General features: G+C 35.5%; 1 protein-coding gene and 2 long non-coding RNA genes across 3 annotated transcripts; all 3 read right to left on the bottom strand.

Annotated features, from left to right (window-relative positions):
* Positions 1 to 1,329: 1,329 nt before the first annotated feature.
* LOC135150319 (uncharacterized) lies at positions 1,330 to 2,475 on the bottom strand. The gene has a single exon (XM_064086582.1). The coding sequence runs from the start codon at positions 2,473 to 2,475 to the stop codon at positions 1,330 to 1,332; it is 1,146 nt and encodes a 381-aa protein (XP_063942652.1).
* A 781-nt stretch (positions 2,476 to 3,256) lies between these two features.
* LOC135150899 (uncharacterized) lies at positions 3,257 to 5,506 on the bottom strand. The gene is made up of 4 exons (XR_010289358.1): positions 4,160 to 5,506; positions 3,980 to 4,067; positions 3,735 to 3,816; positions 3,257 to 3,536 (listed from the first exon to the last, which is right to left on the bottom strand). It is a non-coding gene; the product is annotated as an uncharacterized LOC135150899 (long non-coding RNA).
* A 623-nt stretch (positions 5,507 to 6,129) lies between these two features.
* LOC135150096 (uncharacterized) lies at positions 6,130 to 7,178 on the bottom strand. Its single transcript, XR_010288404.1, has 3 exons — positions 6,899 to 7,178; positions 6,713 to 6,759; positions 6,130 to 6,317 (listed from the first exon to the last, which is right to left on the bottom strand). It is a non-coding gene; the product is annotated as an uncharacterized LOC135150096 (long non-coding RNA).
* Positions 7,179 to 25,825: the final 18,647 nt, after the last annotated feature.

Raw genomic sequence — 25,825 nt, 5'->3', positions numbered from 1 at the left:
CTCCAGCCATCTTCTCTGCCTCATATTTAAATCTTTTTGTGAAAAGAGGTACTTTAAACTTTGATGATCTGTACAAATTTTACACTTTCCTCCATACAAGTAATGCCTCCAGATTTTAAGCGCGAAAATTACTGCAGCCAATTCTAAATCGTGGGTGGGGTAATTCTTCTCATGATTTCTTAATTGTCGAGATGCATAAGCAATTACCTTATCACGTTGCATTAACACACATCCTAATCCTTTCCTTGACGCATCACTATAAATAACAAAATCTTCAGTTCCATCTGGTAATCCAAGTACTGGAGTAGACGTTAGTCTTTTATTCCTCCGACCAAACAAACTTAACGTCTTTCCTTGTGAGATTTGTTAATGGTCCAGCTATCTTAGAGAAATTTTGAACAAACTTCCTATAATACCCGTCCAAACCTAAGAAACTTCGAATCTCTGTCACTGTACTTGGCCTTTCCCAATTCATGATCACCTCAATCTTTGAAGGATCAACCGAAATCCCTTCTTCTGAAACTACATGTCCAAGAAAACTTACTCTCCTTAACCAAAACTCACATTTTTAAAACTTAGCATACAATTGCTCTTTCCTCAAAGTTTCTAAAACTATCCTTAAATGTTCTTCATGTTCCTTCTTAGTTCTTGAGTAAATAAGAATATCGTCGATAAACACAATTACAAACTTATCCAAATAATTCCTAAATACTCGATTCATCAAATCCATAAATACCGCATGTGCATTTGTCACCCCAAACGGCATTACTACAAACTCATAATGACCATATCTAGTCCTAAATGCCGTCAATGGAATGCTTTCTTTCTTTACTCTCAATTGATGATAACCCGAGTTCAAATCTATCTTCGAAAAGTAAGTGGCTCCTTGTAATTGATCGAAAAGATCGTCTATTCGTGGAAGTGGGTATTTATTCTTTACCGTTAACTTATTTAGTTCTCTATAATCAATACATAATCGTAGAGAACCATCCTTCTTCTTTACAAATAACACTGGTGCTCCCCAAGAAGAAACACTTGGTCTAATATACTTTTTATCCAACAACTCTTGTAGTTGTATCTTGAGTTCCGCTAACTCGGTTGGTGCCATCATATACGGTGCTTTCGATACTGGTTGTGCCTCCGGAACCAATTCAATACCAAACTCAACCTCTCTTTCGGGTGGCAATCCTGGCAAATCCTCGGGAAAAACATCTAGAAACTCTCTAACCACATGGGTATTCTCCAGTTTATTTTTAACTTCCTCCTCACCAATCACATAAGCTAAAAATCCTTCACATCCTTTTCTTAACATCTTATAAGCCTTCAGAACTATATCATGACACTAGGTTTTTCTGACCTGTCTCCTTTAAAATAAACTTTCTTTTTATCTGGCCTCCTTAAACATATTCGCTTTTTACTACAATCCAAATTGGCTTTATACTTTGTTAACCAATCCATTCCCAAAATCACTCCAAAATCCTTCAATTCTAAAGGTAACAAGTCTATTAGAAAAGTATGCCCGCTAACTATAAGGGTGCAATCTTTATAAACTTTGTTCACAAACAAATTCCTACCATTTGGGAGTTTTACTAGTAGGGCATTATCTAAACTTTGCGCAGGAGTATTCAACTTATCCACATACTTCAAATCCACAAAAGAATGAGTTGATCCAGAATCAAATAGAACATGAACATCTTGAGAACAAAGTTGGAGCGTACCTGACACCACCTCATTCGATATTTCGGCATCCTGAGTCGTCATTGCGTAGGTTCTTGCCACTGCCCTAGGTGCTGATTGCTGAAAAGGTCTTGATGTAGTAGTCCTATTTTCTTTAGTTTCAACTCCTTGCTTGACTCCTTTTTGTGGGCAGTCCCTTGATACATGTCCCGATTTTCCGCAGCTATAGCAAGAAATCACTTTCGGCTTTGGGCATTGAGTCGCTATATGCCCCTTCTCTCCACAATTATAGCACAACCCATCTGCTCGGTAACAAATGTCACCACCATGCTTCAGTCCACACTTCTTACACTCCGGTATAGTGGTCTTCCTATCATTTCCCCGGAAACTCTCTTTCTTTGTCTTTTGAAACTTCTTGTCATCCTTCTTATATCCTAAGTTACCGCCGAAATCTGTGTCTCTTCCTCTTTTCTTGTTGTTGAAAAATTGAGTGCGAGCTTCATACTCCCTTTCTGCAATCCTAGCTTTTCCAACCAATTTATCAAATTGCTCTAATTCCAACAAAGAAACCCTTTCTCTAATTTGAGGTTTCAGTCCCTCCTGAAATCTCTGACATTTTCTAGCTTCAGTATTAACCTGATGAGGGGCAAACCTAGAAAGCTCCAAAAACTTAGACAAATATTCTGACACAAACATTCCTTCTTGCTTCAATCCTAAAAACTTCATCTCCATCTCATTTTTCATACACGTAGGAAAATATTTATCAAAGAACAACTCCTTAAACCTCGTCCAAGTCATCGTTGAGCAATCTTCTGTCTGTTTAACAGTGTCCCACCAAAATACAGCTTCCCCCCTTAAAGAGTGTGTTGCGAATTTCACCTTTTGTTCATCCAAGCATTCAGAAATTTCTATCACACTACTACAAATATTGCATTAGACACCGGTCAAACACCGATGTCTGTGTAAAATTCGACCGATGTCTTCGCGTGTGATGTTATATGTATGGTCTTTAGACATCAGTCATAACCCGATGTCAATTGCATGATCAGACATCAAATTTCACAAAAAATTTGATGTCTTTTGCTGAAATATTACAAATATATTGCTTGGTTTCAACACAAATAATATATTATTATGATATATGAAGCCCCTTCAACACATACATCACAACGTAAAATGAACCATATGCATCGTTTTTTATAAAAAAGTGATGTTAGAGACACATTAGACATCATCTACAAAAGTTGGCTGATGTGAATAATATCTTTAACATCATTTTAACGGTTGGAACTGATGTCAAATATCATGTTAACATCGTTTAACAAATTAGGACTGATGTTTAGCAACCTTTTAGCATCGTCTAAAAGGTTAGAACTGATGTTAATAATACCTCAAACATCGTCTTAGTATACGATAGTGTAATCAAAAGTATATAAGACATCGTCTTGATAGTTAAAAATCTAAAAGATATCGTTTTTCTTATACACAAATGATATCAAAGTTTCTTACGACATCACTTGCTAAGAAGCAACTAATGTTAAAAATATCCTTAAAACATCACTTGATCTATTTTATTATACCATAATATCCAAAGAGAAATATTATAGAACATTAATCATAAAAATATTAGCATAAATTTATCGCCTCATAGTACAAAATACATGTCCAATATCAAAATGAAGAGAGCTAGTTCTATAATGACATGAAACCATCAACACAAGCCAACTATCACAACGAAATTTAGATGTGCAAGAGTTCAGGGAGAGTCTTTTTTGCAAGATCACCAGAAGCACCAAGCACAACAATAGATACGCATGCAGATTCAGACACCGCTCGTTCACTATCTTCAACAACAAGGTCTGTTACAGAGTAAAAATGCAGTGCAAATAATTCAATATATATTTAATTTCAATTATTTAGAAATACAGTAAAAATTTTAATTCTTATAATAAAAATATGTGTGTGTGTGTCTTAGAACAAGGGAGGTGTATAAAATAGACAGAAAAGATGTATATTTTTGTTAAATATAACTTAAGATAAATTGCAACTTGTATTACCATAATTTTCCAAATTGGAGGCAACATGCTCCAATGGGACTTCTAAACAAGTAGCATCTACATCAAGGATCCTATGGTTTGCCTGCATTCAACAAATCAAACAAAAATCGAGTTTTCTGAAGCAGATTTACCAAAAAGAATTATAATTGCTTGTGTAAGGGTCAAGTGCTGAATATTAGAGGAAAACAACTAACTGCCTCATGTAATGATCCACTCAAGAAAGATTACAAGTTGCAAGAACTCACCTAACACTGAGGAAGAACTCCAGACTGCCAATAGAGCAATATGAGGGCTATAGTGCCTTCGTTGTATAAAACTGGCAGAGAGAAGGACCTGCAACTTTCCAAACAAAATTACATTTGGCGACATCACCTTTGCTCTTAGCAAAGTCATAGAAAACATTATAGAGTACTTAAAATTCTCACCTCCTTATATGTATTGGTGACATCACCCGCTAAGTTCCCTTCTCATTGGCTATTGGAAGACAATGCATCAGTCATATCTTTCCTTCCAGAGTTTCAATGAGGCAGTAGGGATCGAAACTTGCTCCAATAAAGGAAGCCCCCCTCCTGGCTTACAAAATTCTTTAACTATTTTATGCACAAGTCTGACTGAAATGAAAGTCTGTATATGTTCACATAATAAAATACAATTAGTTAGCAACTAAAACTCACCACATCTCGACATACTTTTACTGGGGGACTTCTATACTGCAACACAAATTTTTCTAAGAACAGAGCAAGAATGATACTCTTTAGTTTTTTTCATATAATAAAAACAATATCAAAACTGACTAAATATCAAACCTGTTTTAACTCAGAGAGAGGGGGGCACTTGGAAATAACAACAATATCAAAACTGACTAAATAAGACCATGGAACTATTCATAATAAAAACATGGAAATGAACCCTGCTTAATTGCAGTTTGAGATGCAGTTTCAGTGGGCGTTATAGTTTACTTAACATTCTATAATCGATTTGCTTAATAAAGATGTCACTTAACTAAAACCTATAACACAAAAAATACTTGTAACAACAATAGTCATATATAAAACTATGTAGCTAACAAGATAACATATGCTGCACAAACACTTACAAATAATAATGTTTTATTTGAAAAGATCACAAAAATACGAACAAAAATCAATTGAGATAAAGAAGAAGATACAATAAGATATATACCATGAAGAAGAAGAAGATAGATATAGAGAACAAGAGACCTGCTTTGCTAATTGAAACCCTAAAACCCAATTGAACCGTTCCAAACCAAAAAATCGAATTGACCCCATCACAAATCTGAAATCCATTCGAACTAATTGAGATCCTCCAAGTTACCTTGTAAATCCAATGGATCTTCTTCGAGCTAGTACTGCAATCAGGGTTAAATAAAACAGATTCATATTGGTGAGTTAGTGTGTTTGATATTGATGGTGAGAGAAAGACGGGGGAGGGAGATGGACGGAGGGAGAGAGAGAGATTGAAGGAGATTAAGAGAGAAGAGATTGAGATGAGATGAGATCCGATAGAGAGAAAGAGGAAAAATAAAAATCTGGTCAAGGGGAATGTTTGTAAGAAAGGCGGTATGTTTTAGTGTGTTAAAAGGGGGAAACAAAAGTCCCGTGTTTTTTTAATTTTCAAACTGAAGAAAAGATATCGGTGATTATAAATACCGATGTCTAAAATGCTTTTTAACATCAGTTTTTTCATTTTTGATGTTAAAAACATTTTTAACATCGGTGGTTTTTAAGACCGATGTGGAAGCCGCGATGTTATATCTACTTTTTCTAGTAGTGTCACTTTCTCCATTTCCTTTATCCATGTATTCGCAACATGTGGATCCAAATCTCCTTTAAATATCGGGGGATCAGCATCCTTAAATGTCTTGTAAGTTCACCTTCGTTTATTCTCACCTTCTCGCTCCGAATTATCTTGTTCTTCTACACGATCAGTGTTTACCTTAGTTGTATTCGTATTTTCTTGATCTCCCCTAATAGTCTTCAACATATTCCTCATTTCCTCCAAAAACAAACTTCATCTCAGGACTAATTTGAACGCTAGGTCCAGCGCCACTACTATTTTCTTCATTCATCGTCACCTAAAAATCATATAATATATATTAGAACTTATTCTAATCCACAAATCATACGAGAACTATAGTAGGCACACATAGTTTACACCACATATTCACAACTAAGGTCCACATATTCCTTAGACCTATCCTCCTAACTTAAGATCACACTAGTCTAGAATCTTGAACCCATTTCCGCCGATACTCGAACCTATAGCTCTGATACCACCTGTGATGCCCCCGACTCGGGATGACCTCAGCAACCCGGCCCAGCGATGCCAAACAAACTAACTAACTCAATATATGCTTACACAATCTTAACAACAATTAATAAGATAAAGCTCTTACAACGTCTTCAAGTTTGTAACAAAAGATTACATCGTAAGCTCCTAACACAAACACAAACATATTACACTAGCATCTTCCTTTACTTGCTACATGCCTCTCGTTGCCACTAAAACCTTAGTTCATCACATTCTTATCCTTTCCAGAACATCCTTCTCCAAAATTCTTTCCTGAGAAAGTTAGTGACATAAAAGAGTGAGCTCATAAAGCTCAGTAAGCATATATTGTACGATTCAACTGAGGTTTATCCAAAAACTAAAACAATCTTTCAATAAAATAATCATCAAGAATTTATCAATATCATCAAAGGTTCATCACAGCAAAATAGTTCACATAAGATTAAAACCGAGTATTCAAACATGATTAGTTCATCAATTCATCAAGTTGGGATCCCGGCCAGCTAAACAATCGGTTTAGCTTTACTTCCAAAAAGGAAGCATCTTCATCAGTTCATCAAATATCAATGCAAGAATACTCGTTTTTCATCAGTAAAACATGATTTTCAAAATCAAATCATCATTTAAATATTAAACATCAACAGCGAATAAGTACAGTATATACTTACAGTGCACAATGTCCTAATTTAAGTCTCAAGTCCAACAACTTCGTTCCCTAAAATATTCACACGTTTATTTTATTATTATCGAGTCATGCTTATAATAAATCTCTAATTACTACTAATCAAATCAAATAAATCAATAATTAAATAATAACTAATAAAACTATGAAAATACTAAGTAAGGAGACTTACTAGATTTAGCCAAGAGCTTCCTATTTAGTAAGCTTAGACATGTATGTGTTTATATAAGGAAAGTCACTACTTTCCTTTTTCTCCCTCTCGATATGGTATGGTGAATATAGGTTTGAGAAAATAAAATAGGTTGGCGTTAGGGTGGTGCTTGCCTTGGCGCCAAGCTGTGCTTGCCTTGCTTCTCTAATTTTCTTAGCATAGATACTAGGTCATTGGTTATATTCACAAGAATATAGCATATTGCTATCAATGTGGTACAAAAATAATGATTAAAAGAAAAGAACTTCAAAGAAGCTAGCAAGATGCCTAGGTGCACAAGAGATGCATGTCTTGTTGAAATCTCCAAATTTTATTAATTAATGCCTTGCCTCTTGCTATATATATCCATCCTTGCTCCTTTCTTTTGAAGATGTGGGTTGGGAGATTTCTATCCCATTTACAAGTTACTATGTACCACATTGAAAAGATAAAGCAACTCCCCTCCATCCCATGTCTATATAAATCCCACTCACCTTACTCTTTACTTAAGAAAGTTTCTAGCTTTCTCTTGGCTCCGTTATAGCCAATTAAATTCAGTTTAAAAATTTTAATTAATATAGTTTCATACGAAGAGAAATAGATAAATTTCTCAAAATCATGTGGAAGACACATTGCTGAGACATAAGAGATGTAATCATCTCTTTCTCTAAATTAATACTATGAACCCAAGTTAGTTGTTTAACTTGGACTATAATTAGTCCCACATCGAGGAGGTATAGAAGGTACATTATGTCCTCCTTTATATAATTCAAGGCTATAGAGCCAATCCTTGCAAATAACCCGGCTACAACTTGTAGCTTGGTTTGTGGATAATTATATTTTATCCCACATCGAGATAGTTTTAAATAGATCTCTTTCTCAACTCTTTATAAAGCCAACAAGTCTCACTTCTTAAGTGATTAAAGGGAACTCACCCTTTCCATAATAGAAGTTGAGCATAGAACTCGCGAGTTCTGCATATGAACTCACAAAGTTCTATATAATTAAAATATTAAAATATAAGTAAAAACATATTCCTTCACTTGGCTTTACTTAGCCTGATAAGAAAAATAAGTTCATAAATATGACATGAAAGGCAAAAATTTCACTTCTTATAAATATGGAAGTAAAGATGAAAATTAATCATCAAGTTACACATTGACAAGCTATAAAACTCAAGATTTGTATTGGCAACTTGTCCCACATCGAGAAGATGTGAGTACAAGGCTCTTGCCTCCACCATATATTGAGGTTGAGCATATGCACAAATAATTAAAAATTGGGATTGGCTACTTGCCTAGGCCCATCTAACATCTAAACCAAAACTGTTGGGTCAAAAAGTCCAAATTTTATTTTTGAGATTGGACGCAATTTTACGAGATGGAAGAAAATATAATAATATTCTTCAAAATTCATATAATTTATGTATTTTCAAATAAAATAAAGTAGGGATATTACACACAAACTAAACAACCAACGTCTAGCCTAAGTTTATCAACCACAAACCAAGCATCATCATCATCAAAATACAAGTCTGATGAGCAAAATACCAAACATTCAACTTTGCAAGCTTAATTTATAACTAGTTCAAAATAAATGGCCACAATAGAACCTAACTTGTATGACGTTTCATAAAGTATTTGGCAAGATCAGTCCGGACCTCATCAATATGATCTTCACTATAAACCATGTTCAACCTACGCAGCCAGTGAAAAATATAATAATTTTAAAAATCAATGGTTTTACTAGTGTATGATTAAATACAGAATGGGTGAGAATATCCAAATTAAAGAAAGTGAAATTAAATAACTAGAAGTATGCATTACTACTGCCTATTTTCCCATAACACTTTTTTATTGGGAACCTTGTTCTCATCCTCCTTATACAAGTTAATGCCACCGTAAAGAAAAGAAGATACACCAAACTAATATAGCATTGCAAAGTACGGTCGATCACAAAGGTACAATACTTAACACACAAACTACGGAAGTTGTTCTTACTTGTCGACAACATCCACCCACTCCCCATTTGCAATGCGACGTTTAAGTGGGTCCATATAGTAGACTGTCTTAGCGTCGGGATTGACAATTGTCAAGGTCCAGTGCTTCCTATATACGGAAACATAAATTTTAGTAAAAATTCAACATTTAAATGGAAAGAAATATTATTAGATTTGACAGCAATATTTCAACCATTGCATTTAGAATTTGGAAGTTATATACCGTAGCTATCAATTGTATATATACTCACACATCATTATAAGGCATGATAAAGTATTGACCCTTCGTAGCATCCATGAATCGTATAGCCAGTGCATGTGACCTCTACGCTGCATTACCACATCCAATGGCACCAATTGTGCTTCAATCTACAAAGCTTATCATGCTCGTCATCTTGTTCTTTTTGACATGATCATTTAAGAAGCTACACATATTATTGAGCAGTAGTGAGCAAAGATTCTTATATTAATTCCACCACAATTCTATGAGAAAAATAAAAAAAATTATTTGGTTAAATTTGAACTAATTGAATATAAAGGCAAATGATTGACCCTGCCATTTCCCCTATAGAGCAAATTGCATGTATATCTGATAAGTAAACAACTTGCTTCTTTGTAAAGCCAAAGGCTTCTTCGCTTGACTCGAATGAAACTGTTCGGCCATCAGTCAACGCATCTTTTTCCCATGTCCACAAGCGTTTCAATGCCGACGGATAATTTTCACCCATCTGAACTACAAGCTCAGGTTCAACATCTGCATTTAAAAAGTTTTCTTTGTTTTCTTGCCCTGAACTTTCTTGGCTCTCGAAAAAAGTGGACATGAAAATAGTCAAATTATATATATATATATATATATATATATATATATATATATATATAATACACACATGCTAGATTTACTGAAGATGCTAAAAAAATTTAAAAATACCCTTCTAACCTTTGGAGCAGACAGACAGAACTTTGACAATGTCATTGTTTCCAACCGCTATCAGGTGTCTTGGGCATGCTATAAAAGTTCCCAAGGCCTGCTGCACAGTCATAATCTCATCACCTACCGGGAATGAAATCTTTGCACTACCATCAATGAGTTGAGTGATTGACACTCTTGTATTCTCTCCTCCAAGTCTGACTCCATGAATCGTCTGCTTATGTCCTTGAACAGCAGGGACTTCACCAATCTTTCCCATCGCTGAGTGATTGACACTCTTGTATTCTCTCCTCCAAGTCTGACTCCATGAATCGTCTGCTTATGTCATTGAACAGCAAGGACTTCACCAATATTTCTCATCGTTGAGTGATTGACACTCTTGTATTCTCTCCTCCAAGTCTGACTCCATGAATCGCTCATGTCCTTGAACAGTAGGGACTTCATCAATCTTTCCCATCGCAACAATGTTGCTCAATGATCTAACAATCAATTTGGCTACATGACTCTAAGATGCATCCTCAGTCACTACCCGACCTTTATCTTTTTTTTCATACCCACCCTTATCATCCTCAAGAACTACCCTGTTATCTTGCTCAACATCCTCCCCAAAATCAACAAATAAAGTATCATAAACAAACTAATGACTCAAAATTCGTAAAATAATCCACACTACAAATCTATAATCACTACTAAATCACTGCATAATAAAACATAATCCATAAAAGCATACTCATAAATAATCCATAACTAAAACATAATCCAAACGTTGAAACCCTAAATGGTACATAATCCAAACATACATATCAACTAATACACACTCATACATACTCCTACATACTCAGTGCATACAACAAATATGAAACCCACAAACTCAGTGCATGCAAATAAATATGAAACCCCCAAATAATATATGAACTAAAAATCCAGAAATTGAAACCGAGATAATATGAAACTCATTGCATAATCCAGCATAATACAGCTTAATATAGCATGTATAAACCAAAATTTGTGTAAAACTCAAAAAACCCAAATTACAGGAAGGTTTCATAAACTTGATGAGGGTTTAGGGTTTCATACCTGTACTGTGAAGAGGAGCGGAAAGTGTAGATAACTATTTTCCTAGTAGTTAGAACTTAAATATGCATTCCTTATCACATATCCGTTTATTTTTTTGACATGTTTAAAGTTTATAATTCGTGTGTATGATGACATAGGAGGGATTCCCAGTACGGAATATTTTTTTCATAATTTACCAATTTTCTACAAATTTTTGTTGGAATTGTTTAGGTGCCCAATTTGATGAATTTTTTTATAGATTTTGATTTGTTTAGGTGGCTAAGTTGATGTTTTGGTAATGTTATTGGTGGAAAAATAGAAAACATTTTATTGATTGATGAATGTACAAGGAATTCATGAAAGTAATTTTTATTATAATATTGTGGTAGTATTGGTATGAAACGGTGATTTGATAAATATTTTAATTATGAAAAATTAGGAAATTAATATTAAAAATACATATTTTGTGGTATGTCTAGAGAAGAATCAAACATTTTTATATGAAACACTAAAATGGCGTATAGATCTATTATAAAAATAAACCGATCAGTAATTAAACAAATCCAATTTTGTTGTCTTAATATCTAAAAAATGTTAAATTAGATAAATAATGTCAAACAAAATTATTTGTTAATGAATATTTCTCTCTATGTTGATATAATTAAAAATATAAATTGTCAAATAAAAAATGGAAAAAAATTTGCTTTATTAATATCTATGAAATATGTTTTCTTAATTGGTTTTCTAAGAAAAATATTTTAAAATATTCAAAACATTCTAGAAAAGAATATTTGACAAATTGTCCATAACTAAAAAAGCTTTTTAGGCTATTGAGATTAATACTTACTTTTCTTTTTCAATCAATGATGATATTTTTGTTTTCATTGTTTTATCCTAAACTAGCTTAATCATATACCTTTCTCCTTAAAGCCCATTACTTTTCTGGTTAGAGCCCATTAGGAGGCCCATGTCCTTCACTTACCGCTAACTTGTATATTAAATTAGGATTTACAATTACACACAACTATGCCTGAGGTTAGGGGGCGCCTCCTCCATTAGGTTAGGGTATCAATCAATCAGGTTAGTGCTAAATCATGTGTATATGAATCCATATAAATGTATTGAGTGGTGAATGATTAGATGTGTCAGAGAGAGCAAATAACATTGTTAATTTCTTCCTTCAAATAATGAAAAAAAATTTGGAGAACGACCATGCATGAGAATTTTTATCAATGATGAGAAGAAGCATCTACTTCCTTTCTATTACTACATGGCACTCCACTACAAGAAAAGCGGGCATTTCCGACCGCCCAAATCGGTCGGAAATAAGCAAAATCGGTCGGTTTTGAGGTCATTTCCGACCACCGACCGACCGACCACGTCGGTCCCTTTAAACCGAGTCGGAAATGACGTATCGGTCCGAAATGAGTTATAAAACCGACCGCTTCTATCGGTCGGAAATGTGTTTCCATGTCAATATACACGTGGATTGTATCAGATAAATCTGGCCCACCGTTGACGTGTCATACACGTGGATTGCCTCAAAACCGACCAATGACGGTCGGAAATGTGTTGGTCGGTAAAGAAGTTCAGGGCTCAGCTGTGGGGCCCAGTTGTAAAAACGACCACATTGTGGTCGGAAATGAGTCGGTCGGAAATGCCTTTTCAGGGCCCATTGGATGAGCACCTGGTCTAAAACCGACCACACAGTGGTCGGAAATGAGTTGGTCGGAAATGCCTTTTTCAGGAACCATTGGATGAGCTTCTGGTCTAAAATCGACCACACAGTGGTCGGAAATAAGTTGGTCGGAAATGGCTTTCAGGTCAATTGGGGGAGCTTCTGGTCTAAAACCGACCACCCAAATTGCATACATATGGTCGGAAATGAGTTGGTCAGAAATGAGTTGGTCGTTTTTCTGGGTTTTAAGATATGAATTTGGTCGGAAATGTATACATCTAGTCGGTTTTCTGGTTTTTTTTTACCATTCTTGGTCGGAAATGAGCAAATTTGGTCGATTTTCTGGAGATAAAATTTCAAAAAAATGCAGTATTTACATTGTAAACTATACCATATCCCTGTTATTTTACCAAACCAACAATGCACATACAATATCCAATTTCAAAACCAAAATCAAGAATCATATCCATCAAAATTCAGTACGACACAATTTAAAAGCCAACAAGCATTCATATATTTAAACAAGAACAGTTATAAAATTCAGTACGACATAAATGTTACAGCTGAACAATCACCCAAAAGCCAGCAAAAGCCAACAATCATATACGTTACAGCTGAACAATCAAAAGCCAAAAGCAATGTTTTAACAAAATCAGCATCCCTACCAATAATGCATCTAGCTAGGTAGCTTCACTTCAATCTTCCTCATCGTCATCGCCATCACCATCATCATCCCCATCAATGTCATTCTCCGAACTCTCACCATCGGTGACATCTTTAGTTGCCTCCGCAATTGCCTGCAATAATTAAAAATTTATATGCCATCACCATATATGTCGATCTATATGCACACTAAATTAGAAAATTTAGTACTATAATATTTATATAGACATGAAACATATACATACACTGCGCGCGCGCGCGCACACACACACACATATATATATATAAACACACAAAAAAGTTTCATTTTCATTGCCATTTATATCCACAAACCATCAATAGCTTATAAATTGCAAATTACAATCTTAATTCAGTTCAAAACAAATTTTACAATATCAAGTAACATATATATTTGTTGCAAATTTGTTGCAAATATCAAGTATTTGTTGCGGCGTTTCTTACCACGAGTCGTACTACCTTGAGAAACAGCCATTTTCCTTTTGCCTTTGTCTTTTTTTGGCGCCATAGCCTATACATGAACAATGATATATATAGTTAGTCAACTTAGCCAATGACATATATGTTAGTTTCATTAGTATCACAGATTTTCACAAGACAACATTAACTTGCACCGAACTTAGCTCAGAAGTTCATTAAAATGTTACAGTTTGTAACATATAGATCAACAAAGTTCAAAGTACAGATGACTTATCGCCTTTATACATTCTGTTGGTTGTCTTATCACTTGCACTTGAACCTCTGACTGATTTCTTTCTGTGACTAACTAAAGTTCAAAGTACCATTATGTGAATGCAGAAAATATATATTAATCAAATTGACTTGCTCACAATTTAAAACAAGCTGAATACAACAAAACCAATACTAAACTACTCTTAATCAAAGATGCTGCTGGTAATCATATACTACATTTTTATTCAGATACAAAGCATACATTCAGATGTTATTCAGATTCATTCATAAACTATACAGGACTGATGTCGAATTGAATGCAGTACCTCACGCAGATCTCACATACAAAGCATATATTCAGATGTTATGTTTTCTAATAAACAATATCTAGATACTTAAATTATGTGTCAAATTCAAAAAACAGAGTCTGTAAACTAAATTCCTAATTATAAGATGATAAAAAATACAAGGAAAGGGACCTGCAGCTGTTTCTGGTGGAATTCAATTCCTACATAGCCAACGATTAAATGTAGTATCTGTATATCTTAGCTTGTGTGACTCTATTCAATGCCTCAAAAGCTCGACAAAGGTTGTGTAGTTATATGTTCCTGTCCGAGTATTTAATACACTGGATCTAGAATCTTTCTTATGAATTAAAATGTATAAATAAAATATTTCAAGCTCAATAACTAATTCCACAGACCTAGTACTAATGTAAATAGTAGAGATGACAGAATTTAAAGTACTCTTGACATGATTAATATCATCAGACCAAAACTATTCTTCTCAAGCTCTAGTGCCACTATTGGGGATCTGGGACTGATTGAGGCCATGGATATTTTACTTTGTATTTTACTGTAAAACAAGAATGGATGCAGATGAGGTTGAGAAGATTTGTGAATAACTTGGAGCTATGGATCAGTATTTATAGGAGTGTTCTCTGGATGCCTAGTCAAAAAAGAACAGAAAAGATACACTACATAAAAGAACAAGAATAGTAGAAGCATGCATCTAGAGACTAGCAAAATTATATCTTCACCAAAATTCATACCCAACAGAATGAAATATATATATTTTCTCAAGTACAAAGCTGCTCCATGTTTTGTTTAATTGACCTAAAGCCAACGCTATCAAAATACCAACTACTATTATAGGTACTGATATTACATTAGCAGCACTACTATTAGTAACTTAATATATTAGCAAAATATCTTTGTAAGCTACAAAATAATTATTATATCATGGTATGTTATGATTCTTGCAACTTTCGGTATGTAAATATATGTTGAAGATCCACATACCAAATAGAGGGCATTGTTCTGTGTAGACTCTGACTGATACTTAATTAGCTCTAGTGAATGACTTCATATAGTATGCAGCAGACTATTCTACAAAGGAAAATCTGATCCCAAATATTTCTGTCAGATAATAGAGTAAAGAGTAACCACATCTTAACAAACTTTTTGTGCAGATCAAAGGTTTAATAATCAAAGGTTTAGAGGAGATGTGCACTACAAATCAACACAAGTTAGTCTTGTCCATATGTTTTTATGTTATGAGAAGGCTTCTGATGAAGATTCTGGTTGGATAGTAGCTGGTTGGGCCAAGACATCGATGGAAATTGCATTATCGGAGAAGCCAATGCTAGCTGGGAGGCTAAGAACAGCTGAGGATGGTGGACTAGAAATTGTTTTAAATGACAGTGGCATAAAATCTCTACTAATGATCAAACCAATCCATACCCAAATGTCTTTTGCACCAACCCTCTGCACTATATATATGCAGAGAACTCAAAATGTACGTACTAGACAACGCGCAACCATTCTTGATCATTTAACGGAATCACAAACTTAATAACACCAGACTTATGCAGGGGTGCTTGCACAATAAACCAGACTTAATAAAATCCAAACCACTGAGCATAAGAAAATCAAAACCCTAACTGATACACCCAGAAAATCCATGCATACGCATTTTACAAACACAAACACAAGCTAATTTGCTATACTTTACACAAACAAAAACACAAACACAAACTAATTTACACAAAATCTCATAAAACAGATCAAACAACTAAGACAACTAAAATAGAGCCGGATTAAAGGACATATAAACATATATAAACCAGATTAAAGCATCTTTGAACAAATTTGAGCCATAAAAAATCAAAACCCTAACTGATGATATACAGAGAGATACGAAACCCTAAAATGAGCATAGTACAGAGAGAAAGAAAGAGGGAGGGAGGGAGAGAGAGAGAGAAAGAGAGAGCGAGAGAGATAGAGGGGGGGAGAGAGAGGGAGACAGAGATAGAGAGACGGAGAATCGAGAGAGGGAGACAGAGATAGAGAGACGGAGAATCGAGAGAGGGTGAAAAGCACTTACAGAGAGAGATTCGAGAGAGTGTTGAGAGAGAGTAGGAGCGATCAAAAGCACGTATAAGGGAGAGAGTCATGGGAGAGTTGGGAGAGATGAATGTTATGATTGAGATAATACTGAAAACTAAGGAAACGACGTCGTGTAGGGAGTGAAAAGCTGCATTTTGGGAGAGCGCGTGATTTAACTTTTGTGAAAAAAAAACGAACACACAGCTCCCTGAATCGAACCCGCGACCTCAGCCTTGTGCGTAGAGTGTTCAACCACCTGACCAGCTACAACATTGTTATAAAAACAATGGAACTTAAATATAAACCTACACCTATTTTACAAAATTATATAACTAGAAAATCAATTTTTCATTATAATATTCCTTCAACTAATGTTCAAAACTATTGATTTTAAGGACCAATATAAGTTGAGTAATTATATTCATATCCGTACGGTTGGATTATTTAAATAAGTTATTTATTTTTTTAAAAAAAATAACCTTCCGTCAATAAATAAGTACTATAACCTAATATTTTCGCTATAATATGTCAAAAAATAAAATTCTATTGACTTGAATTTTGGTATATAACTACGATTAGTACTTAATTTACGATCCGTACGGTTGGATCGCCTAAAAAACAAATTTATTTTTTTGTAAAAAAAATAACCCTACATCCATATTTAAGAATAACATAACATTTTTGCTATAATATCTCAACACATTAAATCCTATTGACTTGATTTTTGGTATATAAGTACGATGAGTACTTAATTTACGATCCGTACGGTTGGATCGCCTAAAAAACAAATTTATTTTTTTGTAAAAAAATAACCCTACGTCTATATTTAAGTATAACATAATATTTTCGTTATAATATCTCAGCGGATAAAATCGTATTGATTTGATTTTTGGTATACAACTGCTATGACTACTTAATTTACGATCCGTACGGTTGGATCACCTAAAAAACAAATTGATATTTCGAAAGTATACAACCTAGGATAACTTCTGATAAATCCAAACCCTGAACTCCGACATTCACTGCAATGCGTGATTCGTAACATAATAGTGTCTTTATAATTTTTTTATATTTTTCTTCTTTTGCTATCATGATTAGTACCTTAAATTAGACCATATCACAAAGATTCTACATTTTTCTGCTGTTTGCATAATTAATTTGAAATTAGTTAGTCAGTATTTATTTTTTGTTATAGAAATACTAAAATTTTAAAAATCAAATATTAACTGATGAATAATATTTTATTAATTTATTAACTGACTAAAAGTTAGCTTCAATTTTTTTAATTTTTTTTAAGTTTACTTAGCTGGATAATTTTTTTTTGTTTTTCTCACAAGTCAAAACCGACCGCCATAGTAGTAAATCAGTCGGAAATGACAGAACGAAATGGTCGGTTTTCTGCACTTGAGTTTGTGGTCGGAAATGAGTTAAATTTGGTCGGTTTTCTGTGTTAAAATTATGAGTTTGGTCGGAAATGGGTTGCATGTGGTCGGTTTTCTGTGTTAATATTATGAGTTTGGTCGGGAATATATTGAATGTGGTCGGTTTTCCGGATGTACAATGTTTTTAGTTTTTTTTAAATAGTTTACTTAGTCGAATAGAATTTATTGTTTTTTTAAGAAGTCAAAACCAACCGCCCGGGTTTTAATTCGGTCGGAAACGAAGCAGGCCATTTCCGACCGCCAAAATCGGTCGGAAATAATCTGGGCTCCACCTTGTCCCCACTCAGCCAATCACAAGTCGACAACAAGTTCAAAGCTGACCAATTATTTTAAACCAGCCAAGGTGGTCGGAAATGACGATAGGCGGTCGGAAATGTGTCGGTCGGTTTTACCGACGTGGCGTCCATGTCAGCTGAAGGAACGGTGTTGAGCGGGACCCACGCCCATTATAACCGACCGATTTGGTGTGGTCGGTAATGGCGGTCGTAAATGACGCCATTTTTTACGACCGATCACGTTTGGTCGGTAAGTCGGTCGGAAATGTCCGCTTTTTTTCCGACCACTTTGGTCGGTCGGAAATTTTGGTCGGAAATTTTGGTCGGAAATGCCCATTTTTCTAGTAGTGCTCTAAATATTTGCTCAAGCATGAGGTATATATATATTCTCTTTGTAGCCTACACATGCTTGGACAAAGATTATTAATAGGGAAAGGAGATTTTCGAATAGAAACTTACTATGCGAGTTCTTACACTAATTCTGTTAGGTCCTGAAACGATTGTAGAAGGGGGTTGAATACTATCGTCACTAAAAATCACGGCGGAATAATCTAATTTGAATTAAACTTGTTAATCAGATTTTAATTAATTAATATAACAATGTTTTAAGTCGTTATATAATTAATATGGTTCGTTTTAATGTCCACTAGAGTTTGTAGAATAAATTCGACAGGATGTATTCTAGCTTAGTGATTAAAACAACCGAGTGATCAAAGCACAGAAGACTGTGGATATAACTATTGCAAGTTACAAACAACTTGAAAGCTTTTACAATGCTTGAACACTTTATAAATGAAGAAGTGAAGCCATATTTATAGGCAAATCACTTGGAAACTAGGTATGACATTGAAAGGAATGACTTTCTAGCTTAGGAATGACATTACAATGGAAGATATGACATTTTTACACAAAGTCATTCCATAAAACAAAGAAGGAATGACATATTTAAGGAATGTCATACTGCTGGGGGCGGTATGACATTTTTCCTTGGTCACTACTCTTCTTTTGGCATGACTTAACCAAATAAAGTCATTCGGTTGAGCTTTGTATGACATTTTAAAGTCATAAAACACAAGTCATAAACACACAAAGAGAATTCCTAAATCTAGGACACGGTATGACATTTTATGTCATACCAGTGAATGTCATATGCAAGCACACGGTATGACTTTCATTCAGAAAGTCATACCGACTGAATAAACCATGTTAAATGCATCAGAATGACATTTAAATGTCATGGCATGGAAAGTCATATAGGTGGACACGGTATGACATTCTTTGATAATGTCATACCGAGTCTTTTAGTGCATAAAATCAGTTTTATTAATTATATAAATATTCAATAATTACTCACTTAATTATATTAATCATATGAATTCATAAATTAAATTAATTCAAAGGTGAATCAATTTAATAAATAAATTATACAACTAATGTAATTATTTTGATAAGTGAAATAATTAAATAAATACTTATAAAATTATATTTCTTCAGCAGCAGAGACTTCTGACTTTGTTGAACGTTGTAGATCTTTGTCTTGATTGAACGGCCACTTATAGTTGATGCTGAACACTTAATCTGAGTAGCTGACACACAAATGTACTGTCTGGTTCATCTGTATCTAGCTGAATTAAATATTCTTTATCAAATAAACATTTGAGATGTGGCTTGTTCGTCGAGTCTTTGTCTCCGTAGTTCTTCTTCATAAGTAACAATATGGAATCTTCTGAATAAATAAAGTATTAAAACTTTATACCTTCTGGACTTCTGGACGTGCTACAAAAGATTATTTGTACACTGAGGCTTGAACATATTAATGAACTTCTTCCAGTGGTGTGCAGCAGCATAATTCTTCAGACATATAATTTCAATAAATTACTTGACGTTTTTCGTACGGATTCCTTCAACAGTACTTGCTATTTACTTTGCTTTTTTATCAGAGTTGAGTTGGTACCTCTTTTATTACAACTAGGCTAAACATGTGCCTTTCAATCTCCCCCTATTTGTTTGTTAATATAACATGCAAATTATCGAGAGGATAACTCAACTAACTGATAAGACAAAGGATTAAACATGAATTGTAAATAGCAAAAAGTTTCTGGTATTTAATTAAACATTCACCAGAATTCAAAAGATTACATTAGATTACAAAAGGATCTTCATACTGAACATATATTACAATTCCCTAATGAATCTAAAGATAAACTTCCCCTTCTTCGATATCAGAATTGTGAAGGATAGGAGTTGACGGTTCTTCCCTGGTTGGCACATCAGATGTAGTGGATTCACCACGCTTCTTTCGTTCCCTTGCCAGAGCCAGGTGATGCAGTACTTCCAATTCCACAGGGTCTTCGCGGAAGTTTGATGGCTGAGATTTAGTGACACCCTTCATCCTCCGAAAGTACTGAGAAATATTTCTTCGGTTGCAGTAGGATAGGATTACATCATCAGCATCAGACTTGGCTTTAGAAGCGAAGCCCTTGGTTCTTAGTAAAGTGGATGCTAGAGCCAGACGCTTGGCAGGATACTTTGGCAAGGCTTCTTCGTTGAGATAGACAGTGCAGAAGACTTCCTTGTGAACGAACTTGACACAGTAAGGATTCTTAACAACCTGAGGACCATTGAAGACATCACAATCCAGTAGTTTGTCTCGAAGGAGTTCGCTCAGGTTGGAGCAACGCTTAACCTTGTTGCGAAGTACCCAGAGCTCAGATACAGAGAATGATTTGAGAAATTCAACAGATAGTCTGAATGAACCATTCCTTTGTGTATAGACAATCAGCTCCCATTCTTCTAGCAATCCCTTAACTGCAACAGTTACATATTCCAATTCTAAAGCAAAGGCATGCATAAAGACATCCTCGTCAGGGTTTACCTCTCGGAGATCATAGATCAGAGATAAGAACTTTCTGTCATCGAAAGATTCCCTTTGAGGTCCGTTAAAGATTCTTCTTGCAATGTCCCAACTTTTTCCTTCTTTTCTTTTAATATCAAGATTCTTCTGTTTGCACGCAGCATCATAGATTTCTTGTTTCTCGATCTTGATTTGCTCTTCTGTGATCAGCTTGTCCTCTAGAAGTTTCTAATAATCACGAAGCTTACACTTCCTAGCTTCATTTTCAGCTTTGAACTTCCGGACATTCTCCTCATGCTCTAGATCAACAGGTTCTTCCTGAAACAAGTAACTCTCATCAAATTTACCTTCTTCTTCTGCTTGACGGTAAGTAGCATCGAAGACGTCATCATCATCCATATCATTTGGATAGTCATCATAACTATCAGCGTTGAAGACATTGTCGGACTGATGTAACGGTTCTTTGCCTTTAGACTTTTCATATTCCTTGTCAGGGGCAGAGCCAGAAGTGGTATTTCCCTTGTTAATTTGATTTGAGCTATTCTCCCCCTTAGTCTCCTCTATTCTCCCCCTTAGTTGAGGGATCCTCTCTCGAGGGTTGATCATCAGACTTTGAATTCCTTAGGAGTTGATCAAGTTTGCTGTCGATAGAATCAAATTTAACCATGTAATGTTCATGATTGGATCTCATTTAAACAGCTAACTCATGAATTTCCTCTTTAAGCTCATTCCTGTAAGAACTGGATGGCCTTTCCTCAGCTTTCTCTGCTAGGGTCACCAACTGTGCACCCTTCAACTTCTCATTTTCAGCTATCATTCTGGCAAGCTCAGCTCTTAGCTTTGCCATTTGTTCCTCGAACAGAGCAGGATCAGTGTGTGCACTCACCTCACGTACACTCAAAGCTGTTTCACTAGCCTCACGTGCATGTGTATCGCTCGGTGTTTGCTTTACATCACTCTGTTCATTCACTCTTCCTGCTGTACATGTATATACTACCAATGTCCCCTGAGATGGGTTCAAAAGTAGTGGAGGAACAAATTGTCCTCCGGAAGCCTGTGAAGGCAGATTAACTTGCACGCTGCCAAGTTCCGCCTGATCAGAAAAGAAAGAGTGATCAGAAAAGTTTTCATACATAAGACATTGATTTTGAAAATCTATGCACTCAGTAAACATATTAACCTGTGAATCTGTTTGGGCTTGCACTAGCGTGAGTGCTAGCGCAGTGCTTGACTCTGTACAAGGTACCGCGGCAGGACGGTCAATTTTAATGGCCTCATTCTGTAGAGAGAATGGGTCCAGAGACTGTTTTATTGCCATTTCAAAATCTAAACCTTGTTGGGAAGGTAAAGATGAGGCTGCGGTTGTCTCCACGGCTTCCACTCTTTGCTTCTTTGAGGGAGACAGAGCTGCGGGTTGACCCAGTAAACTACTCATACTCCGTTTCCTGGCAACTTTACGAGCCGGTTGCATAGAAGTGTTGGTTGATGTGTTTGGAGAAGCGAGAGTTGGTCGAAGAAAATCATCAGCTTGGTTATGAACCTGTGTGTTCTCAGGTTCAATGCTGGCATGCTGGTAAACAAAATCAAGGTCACAACCATAATCTGATGTATCAACATTAAAATTAGATGAGATGTTAGTAAGTACCTGAGCTACCTGTAGGTCCTGACGAAAGGACTGCAGCTCCTGGTTGATAGGAGAGTCAGAATGAAGAGGTTGTGAGGTAGATTGTGTTTGTGGTATGATTTGGGAGTGTGTCTGGTGTGGTAGTGGTTCAGATGAAGATGGTTGATTCTCGAAGAAATCATATTCTAGTGGTTGATCTTCAAATGAAAAGTCAGGTTGTTGTTGATGAAGAGGGGAGTGATATGATGATTGGTTAGATGATTGGTGAGGTGATTGTTCTTCTTGGGATTGTTCAGAACTAGGATTATAACTTTCATGCTTGTTTATCGACTATCCAAGTTCTAACTATACGAGCTCAAATAAGGTAATTGATTCAGAGTAAGAGGTTGAGAATACTGTTTGAGGAGAAACTAAAAGAAGCAGTCGAGCATTCCCTATATTATAGAAATTGAACTGGAAAAACAAACATATTGTGGAAATTAGAAAGCTGAGCGTGGGAGTTCAGGAAAATGTGAAGATTCTTTTGGATGGAACTTGTCTTGGACAAAATATGCAATATCTTGTGAAATCAAGGATGCATCTCGCAGTAACAAATTGGAAGCTGCCATGGCTCAAGTAAGCAAGTTGCAGGGGCTTTCGCCACCAAATGGTGCTTTGGCAGCCCCCGCACAACAGCAAAATTTTGCTTCTTTTCTCGATACTAATTTCTATAAAAAGAACATAAACACACAAGGAAAAGCACAGGTAGTAGCAGTGCAAGATATTCAGGAAACTGAGGCCGAGTAGGTGAAGACTAGAGCTATTGAGACGGGGGAAGGTAGTGGAGTGAATAAAAAGGGCATGATCTGCGCTGAGTTGGAAATGAGCAATTTGGCCTATGCATGCTGGCATCGATGCTTTTGCAGTGTTTGTGGGACCGGTGAATCCTGTATTCATGGTTTGGTTCCCACAAATGATGCAAAAGCACAGATGCCACCATGGCTAGGCCAAAACGCTCATTTCCAACTCACCGCAGATCATGCCCTTTTTCTTCTCCCCACTACCTTCCCCCGTCTCAGCAGCTCCAGCCTTGACCTTTTCGGCCTCAGTTTCATGAACATCTTGCAGTGCTACTACCTATGCTTTTCCTTGTATGTTTGTGTTCTTTTTAGAACATTAGTATCGACAAAAGAAACAACATTTTGCTCTTTAGTGGGGGCTAATAAAACACCATTTGGTGGCAAAAGCCCTTGCAGCCTGCTTACTTATTTATCTTGACATCACTATTTGAATCTACTTTCAATGTAGGTTCATTTTCAAAAGTAGATTTGGAATCATTATTAGCACTATGTACAAATTTAATTATAGTCATCTTAGATTTAATGATCTTGATTAGTTTCTCACAGGAACTAAATTCATTTTTCATTGTTTTTATATCCTAGACCCTCTTTTTAATTCTTATAAGTAAGAATTTCATGAACTTTCCTACTAGAGATAGTCCATATTTTAATCTTTTCTTTCTCCCATTCTAACTCAAGTTAAAGGTCGCACATCTTTTTGTATTTGAGTTCATTGTACTTAGCTTGTTCACAATCCCTTTTAACCTCTAACAAAAGCATTAACTCAGCTTCTATATAATGATTCCTTTTCTTTTAATCACATATCTAAGTTAAAAGTCTAGTGTTTGGAAGGGATCAATCCTAAAGCTAACATGCAAAGACTTTAGGAAAGATTTAACTAAAATATATTATTTGCAACAAAATTGAAGGTGGTGTTAGATTTAAGTCTAGATCATCCGTTAGACACCGTCACGTTCAATTGAATCGAAAAATAAGGAGATTGTGGAAATTAGAAAGTTGAACAAGGCGCCTCAGAAAAATGTGAAGATCCTTTTGGTTGAGAACGTGTCTTGGACAAAATATGCATTGTGAAATCAAGGGTGCATCTCGCAGTCACAAATTAGAAGCTGCCATGGCTGAAGTAAGCAGGCTGCCGTGGCTTTTGCCACCAAATGGTGCTTTGGTAGCCCCCGCTGAAGAGCAAAATGTTGCTTCTTTTGTCGATACTAATGTCTCTAAAAATAACACAAAAACACAAGAAAAAGCTCAGGTAGTAGCACTGCATGATTTTCAGGATACTGAGGCCGAGAAGGTGAAGACTAGAGCTATTGAGACAGGGGAGGGTAATGGAGAGAATAAAAACTACATGATGTGCGCTGAGTTGGAAATGAGAATTTTGGCCTAGGAATGCTAGGATCCGTGCTTTTGCATGGTTTGTGAGACCCGTGAATCCTGTATTCATGGTTTGGTTCCCACAAACCATGCAAAAGCGCAGATGCCAGCATGGTTAGGCCAAAATGCTCATTTCTAACTCACGGCAGATCATGCCCTTTTTGTTCTCCTGACCACCCTCCCCGGTCTCTGGAGCTCCCGTCTTCACCTTTTCGGCCTCAGTTTCTTAAACATCTTGCACTGCTACTACCTATGCTTTTCCTTGTGTGTTTGTGTTCTTTTCAGGATTACTACTTATTGTTGCCCTAATTTATATCATTATTCTCTTTGTGGCCTACACATGGTTGGACAAAGATTATTAATAAGGAAAGGAGATTTTCGGATAGAAACTTACTATGTGAGTTCTTACAGTATCTCAATATATACTATATATGTTCGATTGTCCGAAAGTAGGATGGAGCTTTTGCGAGTTGTCATCATTGGACTTGCACCAACCCGCCTTACCATGATGGGTTACTGCATTTCATTTGTTATTATGAATTTAATTTATTGACTATTTTCAAATGTGGCACTACTAACGATTGTTGTGTCAAAGTTTTTCATTCAAGAGATTCATTAGCACTCTAGAGTGCTTCAAATTAATCCAAACTAGTACAGCTATTGAAGAGTCTGCATCAGCCTTCTAAACACTTGGATAGGTTGTTGGAATGAGAATTGGTTGCCAAAGAGGCTCAAGTACCGCAGGTTTTGGTGTCAATACACGTTTTAGTACTAAATGAAAAATCATTCTTTAATGAGCCTCTGTACCGTAACACCTATACTGGGAGTGAGGGGAGAGAGAAGATCCAATTTGTCCAATGAAGAAATTTTCATTTTCTACTTGAAAGCAATGATTCATTCCCTACGAAGCCCCATGGATATGTTTTTCAATGCCTCTTCCAATATTATGTGTGATCAGTTATATGCTTCATATATGAATTATTACCTACCTTTATATATGTAATGATCATTGGTTATTTTTTAAAACTTATCAAGTGTATTTATCCTTTTCTTATGAATTAATGCAGCATTTCAAAGATTTTGTATTTGGTCATTTTCATACT

Source organism: Daucus carota, chromosome 2 (assembly GCF_001625215.2).
Source record: "Daucus carota subsp. sativus chromosome 2, DH1 v3.0, whole genome shotgun sequence".
Lineage (NCBI taxonomy): Eukaryota > Viridiplantae > Streptophyta > Magnoliopsida > Apiales > Apiaceae > Daucus > Daucus carota.
The sequence above is the reverse complement of the archived record's forward strand: the minus strand, read 5'-3'. Positions and strand labels throughout refer to the sequence as shown.